The 12,664-nt window shown below is 52.7% G+C and overlaps 1 protein-coding gene across 1 annotated transcript in view; it reads left to right on the top strand.

Moving 5' to 3' along the window:
• smyd1a (SET and MYND domain containing 1a) overlaps positions 1-9,752 on the top strand; it is a 29,354-nt gene extending 19,602 nt beyond the window's left edge. Inside the window, 6 exon segments of the mRNA XM_079256747.1 lie at positions 3,167-3,356; positions 3,882-3,974; positions 4,065-4,228; positions 9,277-9,445; positions 9,515-9,565; positions 9,568-9,752. Coding sequence (XP_079112873.1) covers positions 3,167-3,356; positions 3,882-3,974; positions 4,065-4,228; positions 9,277-9,445; positions 9,515-9,565; positions 9,568-9,675 — 775 coding nt within the window. The 3' untranslated portion in view covers positions 9,676-9,752.
• Positions 9,753-12,664: the final 2,912 nt, after the last annotated feature.

Raw genomic sequence — 12,664 nt, 5'->3', positions numbered from 1 at the left:
AAACCTGCATCAGGACCAGAACCAGGGAGGAAAACCTGCATCAGGACCAGAACCACGGAGGAAAACCTGCATCAGACCCAGAACCAGGGAGGAAAACCTGCATCAGGACCAGAACCAGGGAGGAAAACCTGCATCAGGACCAGAACCAGGGAGGAAAACCTGCATCAGACCCAGAACCAGGGAGGAAAACCTGCATCAGGACCAGAACCAGGGAGGAAAACCTGCATCAGGACCAGAACCAGGGAGGAAAACCTGCATCAGGACCAGAACCAGGGAGGAAAACCTGCATCAGGACCAGAACCAGGAAGGAAAACCTGCATCAGACCCAGAACCAGGGAGGAAAACCTGCATCAGACCCAGAACCAGGGAGGAAAACCTGCATCAGGACCAGAACCAGGGAGGAAAACCTCCATCAGGACCAAAACCAGGGAGGAAAACCTGCATCAGACCCAGAACCAGGGAGGAAAACCTGCATCAGGACCAGAACCACGGAGGAAAACCTGCATCAGGACCAGAACCACGGAGGAAAACCTCCATCAGGACCAGAACCAGGGAGGAAAACCTGCATCAGACCCAGAACCAGGGAGGAAAACCTGCATCAGGACCAGAACCAGGGAGGAAAACCTGCATCAGGACCAGAACCACGGAGGAAAACCTGCATCAGGACCAGAACCAGGGAGGAAAACCTGCATCAGGACCAGAACCAGGGAGGAAAACCTGCATCAGGACCAGAACCACGGAGTAAAACCTGCATCAGACCCAGAACCAGGGAGGAAAACCTGCATCAGGACCAGAACCAGGGAGGAAAACCTGCATCAGGACCAGAACCACGGAGGAAAACCTGCATCAGGACCAGAACCAGGGAGGAAAACCTGCATCAGGACCAGAACCAGGGAGGAAAACCTGCATCAGGACCAGAACCACGGAGGAAAACCTGCATCAGACCCAGAACCAGGGAGGAAAACCTGCATCAGGACCAGAACCACGGAGGAAAACCTGCATCAGACCCAGAACCAGGGAGGAAAACCTGCATCAGACCCAGAACCAGGGAGGAAAACCTGCATCAGGACCAGAACCAGGGAGGAAAACCTGCATCAGGACCAGAACCAGGGAGGAAAACCTGCATCAGACCCAGAACCAGGGAGGAAAACCTGCATCAGGACCAGAACCACGGAGGAAAACCTGCATCAGACCCAGAACCAGGGAGGAAAACCTGCATCAGACCCAGAACCAGGGAGGAAAACCTGCATCAGACCCAGAACCAGGGAGGAAAACCTGCATCAGACCCAGAACCAGGGAGGAAAACCTGCATCAGACCCAGAACCAGGGAGGAAAACCTGCATCAGGACCAGAACCAGGGAGGAAAACCTGCATCAGGACCAGAACCAGGGAGGAAAACCTGCATCAGGACCAGAACCAGGGAGGAAAACCTGCATCAGGACCAGAACCAGGGAGGAAAACCTGCATCAGGACCAGAACCAGGGAGGAAAACCTGCATCAGGACCAGAACCAGGGAGGAAAACCTGCATCAGGACCAGAACCAGGAAGGAAAACCTGCATCAGACCCAGAACCAGGGAGGAAAACCTGCATCAGACCCAGAACCAGGGAGGAAAACCTGCATCAGGACCAGAACCAGGGAGGAAAACCTCCATCAGGACCAAAACCAGGGAGGAAAACCTGCATCAGACCCAGAACCAGGGAGGAAAACCTGCATCAGGACCAGAACCACGGAGGAAAACCTGCATCAGGACCAGAACCACGGAGGAAAACCTCCATCAGGACCAGAACCAGGGAGGAAAACCTGCATCAGACCCAGAACCAGGGAGGAAAACCTGCATCAGGACCAGAACCACGGAGGAAAACCTGCATCAGGACCAGAACCAGGGAGGAAAACCTGCATCAGGACCAGAACCACGGAGGAAAACCTGCATCAGACCCAGAACCAGGGAGGAAAACCTGCATCAGGACCAGAACCAGGGAGGAAAACCTGCATCAGACCCAGAACCAGGGAGGAAAACCTGCATCAGACCCAGAACCAGGGAGGAAAACCTGCATCAGGACCAGAACCAGGGAGGAAAACCTGCATCAGACCCAGAACCAGGGAGGAAAACCTGCATCAGGACCAGAACCAGGGAGGAAAACCTGCATCAGACCCAGAACCAGGGAGGAAAACCTGCATCAGACCCAGAACCAGGGAGGAAAACCTGCATCAGGACCAGAACCAGGGAGGAAAACCTGCATCAGACCCAGAACCAGGGAGGAAAACCTGCATCAGGACCAGAACCAGGGAGGAAAACCTGCATCAGGACCAGAACCAGGGAGGAAAACCTGCATCAGGACCAGAACCAGGGAGGAAAACCTGCATCAGACCCAGAACCAGGGAGGAAAACCTGCATCAGGACCAGAACCAGGGAGGAAAACCTGCATCAGGACCAGAACCAGGGAGGAAAACCTGCATCAGACCCAGAACCAGGGAGGAAAACCTGCATCAGGACCAGAACCAGGGAGGAAAACCTGCATCAGACCCAGAACCAGGGAGGAAAACCTGCATCAGGACCAGAACCAGGGAGGAAAACCTGCATCAGGACCAGAACCAGGGAGGAAAACCTGCATCAGGACCAGAACCAGGGAGGAAAACCTGCATCAGACCCAGAACCAGGAAGGAAAACCTGCATCAGGACCAGAACCAGGGAGGAAAACCTGCATCAGGACCAGAACCAGGGAGGAAAACCTGCATCAGACCCAGAACCAGGGAGGAAAACTGTTTGAACTCCTTCAGATGACTCCTACAGACACAAACATGACCTCCATCCTTTGTTTCTGTCTCTAAAACTGAGTCTAGATGTAAAATAAATAAAGAAACAAACATCTGGTGTGACGTGAGGAAACTATATGTTGTGGATCCGGCGGCACCAGGAGCTGCTCAAACCCGGCAGGCCAGCTCTCCACTCTGCTGTGTGCCGGTGGTGACATGTTTCTCGGCTGTTGGGTTTTTGGTTTGTATGACAGCCTGGTTCTGTGGTCCAGACCTGCTGTGTGGACAGCAGGAGGGTCCAGGTCCCAGAGGGGCTCCTGGACGTCCTTAGACTGAACTCAGAACATGCAGGTGAGGTGTGATTACTCTGTCTGGACTCTCAGTTCTTCATCCCAGCTCTTCTCCTCCAGGATTGAGCTACGAGCTGTGGGGGAGATCGGCGAGGGGGAGGAGCTTACGGTCAGCTACGTGGACTTCCTCAACCTGTCAGCTGATCGCCAGAAGCAGCTGAGGGATCATTTCCACTTCGAATGCAGCTGCCAGCACTGCAGGGAGCACATCGGGGACGGTTTGATGAGCGCCACGGCAGAAGGCTGCAAGGTCAGCGGGACATGACGTCCCAGTCCCTGTCCCAGTTCCTGTTCCCTGTCCCAGTTCCAGTCCCTGTCCCAGTCCTGTCCCTGTTCCCTGTCCCAGTTCTGTCCCAGTTCCCAGTCCCTGTCCCAGGTCCTGTCCCAGTTCTGTCCCAGTTCCTGTCCCAGTCCCTGTCCCAGTTCCTGTTCCCTGTCCCAGTTCCAGTCCCTGTCCCAGTCCTGTCCCTGTTCCCTGTCCCAGTTCTGTCCCAGTTCTGTTCCAGTCCCAGTTCTAGGTCCTGTCCCAGTTCTGTTCCAGTCCCTGTCCCAGTTCCTGTCCCAGTTCTGTTCCAGTCCCTGTCCCAGTTCCCAGTCCCAGTTCTAGGTCCTGTCCCAGTTCTGTCCCAGTTCCTGTCCCAGTTCCCAGTCCCAGTTCTAGGTCCTGTCCCAGTTCTGTTCCAGTCCCTGTCCCAGTTCTAGGTCCTGTCCCAGTTCTGTCCCAGTTCCTGTCCCAGTCTGATGTGTGCCCTGACACCAGTGTCCTCTCCCTCAGCTCTCCACCGACCAGGTGAAGGATGTCGCCGCCTTCAGTCAGGAGAGTCTGAAGAAGATTGAAAAGTTCCGTTTGGAAGGAGATTTCATGGAGGTGAAGAACCCCCCCCCCCCCCCCCCCCCCCCCCGCTCCTCCCCCTCATGGCTGCGCCTCCCCCTGACCTCCTCCTCTGTCCTCCATCAGGTGCTGAAGTTGTGTCGTGAGTGTCTGGAGAAGCAGGAGGACGTCCTGGCCGACACTCACCTGTCCAGGCTGCGCGTGCTGAGCGTCGCCAGCGAGGTGCTGTCCTACATGAGACAGTTCCCTGAAGCTGCCGCTCACGCTCACCGCATGGTGGACGGATACACGTATGTCCCCAGCAACACGCTCACCGCATGGTGGACGGATACACGTATGTCCCCAGCAACACGCTCACCGCATGGTGGACGGATACACGTATGTCCCCAGCAACACACACACCGCATGGTGGACGGATACACGTATGTCCCCAGCAACACACACGCCGCATGGTGGACGGATACACGTATGTCCCCAGCAACACGCTCACCGCATGGTGGACGGATACACGTATGTCCCCAGCAACACACACGCCGCATGGTGGACGGATACACGTATGTCCCCAGCAACACACACGCCGCATGGTGGACGGATACACATATGTCCTCAGCAACACACACGCCGCATGGTGGACGGATACACGTATGTCCCCAGGTACACACACGCCGCATGGTGGACGGATACACATATGTCCTCAGCAACACACACGCCGCATGGTGGACGGATACACGTATGTCCCCAGCAACACACACGCCGCATGGTGGACGGATACACGTATGTCCCCAGGTACACACACGCCGCATGGTGGACGGATACACATATGTCCTCAGCAACACACACGCCGCATGGTGGACGGATACACGTATGTCCTCAGCAACACACACGCCGCATGGTGGACGGATACACGTATGTCCCCAGCAACACACACGCCGCATGGTGGACGGATACACGTATGTCCCCAGCAACACACACGCCGCATGGTGGACGGATACACGTATGTCCCCAGCAACACACACGCCGCATGGTGGACGGATACACGTATGTCCCCAGCAACACACACGCCGCATGGTGGACGGATACACGTATGTCCCCAGCAACAACACACGCCGCATGGTGGACGGATACACGTATGTCCCCAGCAACACACACGCCGCATGGTGGACGGATACACGTATGTCCCCAGCAACACACACGCCGCATGGTGGACGGATACACGTATGTCCCCAGCAACACACACACCGCATGGTGGACGGATACACGTATGTCCCCAGCAACACACACGCCGCCTGGTGGACGGATACACGTATGTCCCCAGCAACAACACACGCCGCATGGTGGACGGATACACGTATGTCCCCAGCAACAACACACGCCGCATGGTGGACGGATACACGTATGTCCCCAGCAACACACACGCCGCATGGTGGACGGATACACGTATGTCCCCAGCAACACACACACCGCATGGTGGACGGATACACGTATGTCCCCAGCAACACGCTCACCGCATGGTGGACGGATACACGTATGTCCCCAGCAACACACACACCGCATGGTGGACGGATACACGTATGTCCCCAGCAACACACACGCCGCATGGTGGACGGATACACGTATGTCCCCAGCAACACGCTCACCGCATGGTGGACGGATACACGTATGTCCCCAGCAACACACACGCCGCATGGTGGACGGATACACGTATGTCCCCAGCAACACACACGCCGCATGGTGGACGGATACACGTATGTCCTCAGCAACACACACGCCGCATGGTGGACGGATACACGTATGTCCCCAGGTACACACACGCCGCATGGTGGACGGATACACGTATGTCCCCAGCAACAACACACGCCGCATGGTGGACGGATACACGTATGTCCCCAGCAACACACACACCGCATGGTGGACGGATACACGTATGTCCCCAGCAACAACACACGCCGCATGGTGGACGGATACACATATGTCCTCAGCAACACACACGCCGCATGGTGGACGGATACACGTATGTCCTCAGCAACACACACGCCGCATGGTGGACGGATACACGTATGTCCTCAGCAACACACACGCCGCATGGTGGACGGATACACGTATGTCCCCAGCAACACACACGCCGCATGGTGGACGGATACACGTATGTCCCCAGCAACACACACGCCGCATGGTGGACGGATACACGTATGTCCCCAGCAACACACACGCCGCATGGTGGACGGATACACGTATGTCCCCAGCAACACACGCCGCATGGTGGACGGATACACGTATGTCCCCAGCAACACACGCCACATGGTGGACGGATACACGTATGTCCCCAGCAACACACACGCCGCATGGTGGACGGATACACGTATGTCCCCAGCAACACACACACCGCATGGTGGACGGATACACGTATGTCCCCAGCAACACACACGCCGCATGGTGGACGGATACACGTATGTCCCCAGCAACACACGCCACATGGTGGACGGATACACGTATGTCCCCAGCAACACACGCCGCATGGTGGACGGATACACGTATGTCCCCAGCAACACACACGCCGCATGGTGGACGGATACACGTATGTCCCCAGCAACACACACGCCGCATGGTGGACGGATACACGTATGTCCTCAGCAACACACACGCCGCATGGTGGACGGATACACGTATGTCCCCAGCAACACACACGCCGCATGGTGGACGGATACACGTATGTCCCCAGCAACAACACACGCCGCATGGTGGACGGATACACGTATGTCCCCAGCAACACACACACCGCATGGTGGACGGATACACGTATGTCCCCAGCAACAACACACGCCGCATGGTGGACGGATACACGTATGTCCCCAGCAACACACACGCCGCATGGTGGACGGATACACGTATGTCCTCAGCAACACACACGCCGCATGGTGGACGGATACACGTATGTCCCCAGCAACACACACGCCGCATGGTGGACGGATACACGTATGTCCCCAGCAACACACACGCCGCATGGTGGACGGATACACGTATGTCCCCAGCAACACACACGCCGCATGGTGGACGGATACACGTATGTCCTCAGCAACACACACGCCGCATGGTGGACGGATACACGTATGTCCCCAGCAACACACACGCCGCATGGTGGACGGATACACGTATGTCCTCAGCAACACACACGCCGCATGGTGGACGGATACACGTATGTCCCCAGCAACACACACGCCGCATGGTGGACGGATACACGTATGTCCCCAGCAACACACGCCGCATGGTGGACGGATACACGTATGTCCCCAGCAACACACACGCCGCATGGTGGACGGATACACGTATGTCCCCAGCAACAACACACGCCGCATGGTGGACGGATACACGTATGTCCCCAGCAACACACACGCCGCATGGTGGACGGATACACGTATGTCCCCAGCAACACACACGCCGCATGGTGGACGGATACACGTATGTCCCCAGCAACACACATGCCGCATGGTGGACGGATACACGTATGTCCCCAGCAACACACACGCCGCATGGTGGACGGATACACGTATGTCCCCAGCAACACACATGCCGCATGGTGGACGGATACACGTATGTCCCCAGCAACACGCCGCCGTCATACCGAGCTTTTTCCTTCTCATTCGGTCCTGTAAGGTTTTAACCGTAGAGAAAGCAGAACGGCGACGCCCCCTCAGGTGTTACAGCCAATGGGAAAGAGGAGGGAGAATAACGGGACTCTGAAATCGGTTTCTTTTTACTGAGATTACTTTTCAGTTTCACTTCCACAGACACCTCTCCAACTTTTCCTTTACTGTTCACGTTCCTCCACCAGTTTTTACCGACTAGAACCAGATCCATTAGAACCCAACAGGGGTGTGTTCCCAGGTTCAAACCTTAAAAACACACAACGCAGCTTTAGTCCAAATACTACACAAAATAAAGACTAGATGACATCACACCTTATCCATTTACCTTTATAAGCAAGACAAGAAATTCTAATGAACAAAAATAAAGATGAACTACCCCCCCCCCCCCTCCTCAGGCCATTTGGTTTGGTGCCAACCAGACTAGTTAAACACACCAGGTCCTAGTCAGCGCGCCCCCATGACACTGCTGATCTGCTGAGAGACGTTAGAAGCAAACCGAAACAGACTGGAAACAAGCCAAATAATTTATCATTCAACTAAACAGGATCCATCTTTACTGAATAAATACATCAACAGAAAGAAAGAGAGAAATGGATGATATGTTCATGGACAGCTGATCAGTGAGGCGATGCCTGCCTCTTCCTCATAATTCTTCATCATTTTGGTTCCTGAAAACAACTCGGGTTTGTTTAAACGGATAGAAAAGCTGAACCAACTTAAATCATCAGCTTTATTAATGAACTGAGTTCTACTGCACAGTAAATAATTTAATATAAAGACTTGTGAGGAATGAATGTTCAGCAGGAACTGGATGCTTTGTGATCGCTGCCCTAACATGATGAGTGTGTTGCTTCCTGCGTAGTTTAGATTTAGACTTATTGCTTTGTTTTGGCACGGTGTGTGTGTGTGCAGAGAGACACCAGGCACCACCTGCAGCAGAAATAAAACTGCTTCCTGGACATTTTTACCATCCTGGATACTGGAGCTGTGACGATATGCTTTGTCCCGATTCGATTCGATTTTGATTTCTTTGGGTGCTGATTCGATTTAAATTGCGATTCTCATGATTCTTCGATATTTCTGATTTTTGTAGATTAAAAACAAAAGAGAAGGGTTTAAAAGTTCTTTTTTTTTTTTTTGCTTGTCATTTTTCTTTATTTCAACCAGGAAAAAACAACCCACTAACCAGACCACCATTCTGCTGCTATAACGCCCAAGAAGACAAGTTAAAAGATTAAAACAAATTCAATTTAAAAAAAAAAAAAAAAATTTTTATCATGGATGATTTTTTTATTTGAAAAAAAAAATTATTTTTAACAAAAAAAAAAAAAAAAAAACAACAAAAAAAAACGATTTTAAAATTGTGAAGAAAAAAAATAATCTAAAAAATGTTCTATTTTTGGTTTGGATTTTCCCAGCTCTACTGGATTCCTCCTTTAATCTTCCAGGGTAAATCTAAACTATAAATATGACTGACATTGCAGAGTAAACTCAGAAAGATTATTAATAAACACGAGTCTAACAGTTTCCCAGCAGACGCCTCATGCTGGTCGAACACACATGGAACCCTGGATCGTTGTTAGATAACATTTATTGACACCTCTTATTTTGTTTTCAGATTTTAAACAGGAAAAAACATTTTTATTTGAATGAAATGAACTGCCTCATGGAGCATGTTGTCCTCTGTTGGACAGGAAATTGTACCACCCCCACAACCCCCTGCTGGGACTGGCCGTCATGAGGGCAGGCGTCACCCACTGGCATGCCGGGCAGACCGAAACGGGCCACAGCATGATCTGCAAGGCCTACAGCATCCTGATGGTCACCCACGGACCCAACCACTCCATCACCAGAGACCTGGAGGTATGTCCTCACACGTACCCTGAACGCACTGCAAGCTTCTAACCGCCGTGTCTTCTGTCCCGCTTTCAGTCCATGCGCAGCCAGACGGAGATGGAGCTGAAGATGCTGAAGCAGGAGGACGTGAAGAAGTAGCTCACAGCCGACGCTGCAAACCTTCACTCCTCATCTTGTTGTCAGGGAGGAACCTGGCTGTCCGGATGCAGATCCACCACCGGAAGCGGGTCCTCTGAAGACCTGCGGTCTGTCCCCAGACTCCCCAGAATCCTACGTTGTTCAGCGTCTACAATAAAACTGAAGACACTTAAACTCTGAATGTTTGCACTGATTATGTCTGATGTTAGAGGATAGTTTGTTGTTTTGTTGACAGATTTGTGGTGAACCCATCCTGGTTCTTCGCCGCTCTGCTTTGCTCTCCTGGTGGAGCTGAATTTCTGGGTTGGAGCTGAACCTCTGGGTTGGAGCTGAATTTCTGGGTTGGAGCTGAACCTCTGGGTTGGAGCTGAACCTCTGGGTTGGAGCTGAACCTCTGGGTTGGAGCTGAACCTCTGGGTTGGAGCTGAACCTCTGGGTTGGAGCTGAACTTCTGGGTTGGAGCTGAACCTCTGGGTTGGAGCTGAACTTCTGGGTTGGAGCTGAACCTCTGGGTTGGAGCTGAACCTCTGGGTTGGAGCTGAACCTCTGGGTTGGAGCTGAACCTCTGGGTTGGAGCTGAACCTCTGGGTTGGAACTGAACCTCTGGGTTGGAGCTGAACTTCTGGGTTGGAACTGAACCTCTGGGTTGGAACTGAACCTCTGGGTTGGAGCTGAACCTCTGGGTTGGAGCTGAACCTCTGGGTTGGAGCTGAACCTCTGGGTTGGAGCTGAACTTCTGGGTTGGAGCTGAACCTCTGGGTTGGAGCTGAACTTCTGGGTTGGAGCTGAACCTCTGGGTTGGAGCTGAACCTCTGGGTTGGATGTTTCACGCTCCACATTTCTGCCGGCATGCTGAAACAGCGGCACAGTTTCCATCCCTGGTCCTTCCTTGTTGCAACGTCGGAGTGTTCCTGGGAAGAAACTGACTAGGTTGGCAGAAAATTGTGAAACAGATTCAGAGGTGAAACCAAACCAGTTCTCCAGAACCTCCAAATCCCCAGAATGTTTCAGAGAAGCTTGTTTCTTCCAGTTCTGGTGAGTCTGTGTGAATTGTAGCCTCAGTTTCCTGTTCTTACTGACAGGAGGAACCCGGTGTGGTCTTCTGCTGCTGGAGACCATCTGCTTCCAGGCTGGACAGGTTGTGTGTTCAGAGATGATGATCTGGATGGAACCAGTGCTTACTGGACTTCCTGTTGTCTTTCCATCATCTCCAACCAGTCTGACCATTCTCCTCTGACCTCTGACACCAACCAGACATTCTGGTCCAGAAAACTGCTGCTGGATGTTTTCTCTTCTCCAGACGTTCTCTGGAAACACTTGAGATGTTTGTGTGTGAAAATCCCAGAAACACTCAGACCAACAACCATGCTGCGTTCAAAGCCTCGTAAATCTCCTTTCTTCCTCCTTCTGATGCTCAGATTGAACTTCAGCATGTCTGTGTGTCTCCATGCACTGAGCTGCTGCCATGTGATTGGCTGGTTGGATACCGGCGCTAACAGGAAGTTGAACAGGTGGACGATGGATCTGAGCCGGGGGGGCTGCAGTCCTACCCGTGTCAGGAGTTTCCCCGCTGCAACACAGCGGGTAATCAGCAGACCAGTGCAGTGGGATGTCGAGCTCCGCAGCAGTCTGCTAATCTAGTCTGATGGGAGTCAGGTGTGTTGCAGCAGGGAAACTCCCAACACGGGTAGGACTGCAGCCCTCCAGGACCGGAGTTGCCCCCCCACCTTCCAGAACCATAAAACTGTGAAACTGTGACCTTCAAATAGTTTAGTTCAGCTCTGTAACTTTCCCAGTAACCAGACTGGTGTTTAAACCAGTCCACACCAGCAGCAGACTGGTGTTTAAACCAGTCCACACCAGCAACCAGACTGGTGTTTAAACCAGTCCACACCAGCAGCAGACTGGTGTTTAAACCAGTCCACACCAGTAACCAGACTGGTGTTTAAACCAGTCCACACCAGTAACCAGACTGGTGTTTAAACCAGTCCACACCAGTAACCAGACTGGTGTTTAAACCAGTCCACACCAGCAGCAGACTGGTGTTTAAACCAGTCCACACCAGCAGCAGACTGGTGTTTAAACCAGTCCACACCAGTAACCAGACTGGTGTTTAAACCAGTCCACACCAGCAGCAGACTGGTGTTTAAACCAGTCCACACCAGTAACCAGACTGGTGTTTAAACCAGTCCACACCAGCAGCAGACTGGTGTTTAAACCAGTCCACACCAGCAGCAGACTGGTGTTTAAACCAGTCCACACCAGTAACCAGACTGGTGTTTAAACCAGTCCACACCAGCAGCAGACTGGTGTTTAAACCAGTCCACACCAGCAGCAGACTGGTGTTTAAACCAGTCCACACCAGTAACCAGACTGGTGTTTAAACCAGTCCACACCAGTAACCAGACTGGTGTTTAAACCAGTCCACACCAGCAGCAGACTGGTGTTTAAACCAGTCCACACCAGTAACCAGACTGGTGTTTAAACCAGTCCACACCAGCAGCAGACTGGTGTTTAAACCAGTCCACACCAGCAGCAGACTGGTGTTTAAACCAGTCCACACCAGTAACCAGACTGGTGTTTAAACCAGTCCACACCAGCAGCAGACTGGTGTTTAAACCAGTCCACACCAGTAACCAGACTGGTGTTTAAACCAGTCCACACCAGCAGCAGACTGGTGTTTAAACCAGTCCACACCAGTAACCAGACTGGTGTTTAAACCAGTCCACACCAGCAGCAGACTGGTGTTTAAACCAGTCCACACCAGCAGCAGACTGGTGTTTAAACCAGTCCACACCAGTAACCAGACTGGTGTTTAAACCAGTCCACACCAGCAGCAGACTGGTGTTTAAACCAGTCCACACCAGCAGCAGACTGGTGTTTAAACCAGTCCACACCAGTAACCAGACTGGTGTTTAAACCAGTCCACACCAGTAACCAGACTGGTGTTTAAACCAGTCCACACCAGCAGCAGACTGGTGTTTAAACCAGTCCACACCAGTAACCAGACTGGTGTTTAAACCAGTCCACACCAGCAGCAGACTGGAATGAAAGAATCTGATTCCAACCAGTTTTATTAGAGATTGT

The sequence above is a fragment of the Telmatherina bonti genome (genome assembly GCF_933228915.1).
Source record: "Telmatherina bonti genome assembly, chromosome: 17".
Lineage (NCBI taxonomy): Eukaryota > Metazoa > Chordata > Actinopteri > Atheriniformes > Telmatherinidae > Telmatherina > Telmatherina bonti.
The sequence above is the reverse complement of the archived record's forward strand: the minus strand, read 5'-3'. Positions and strand labels throughout refer to the sequence as shown.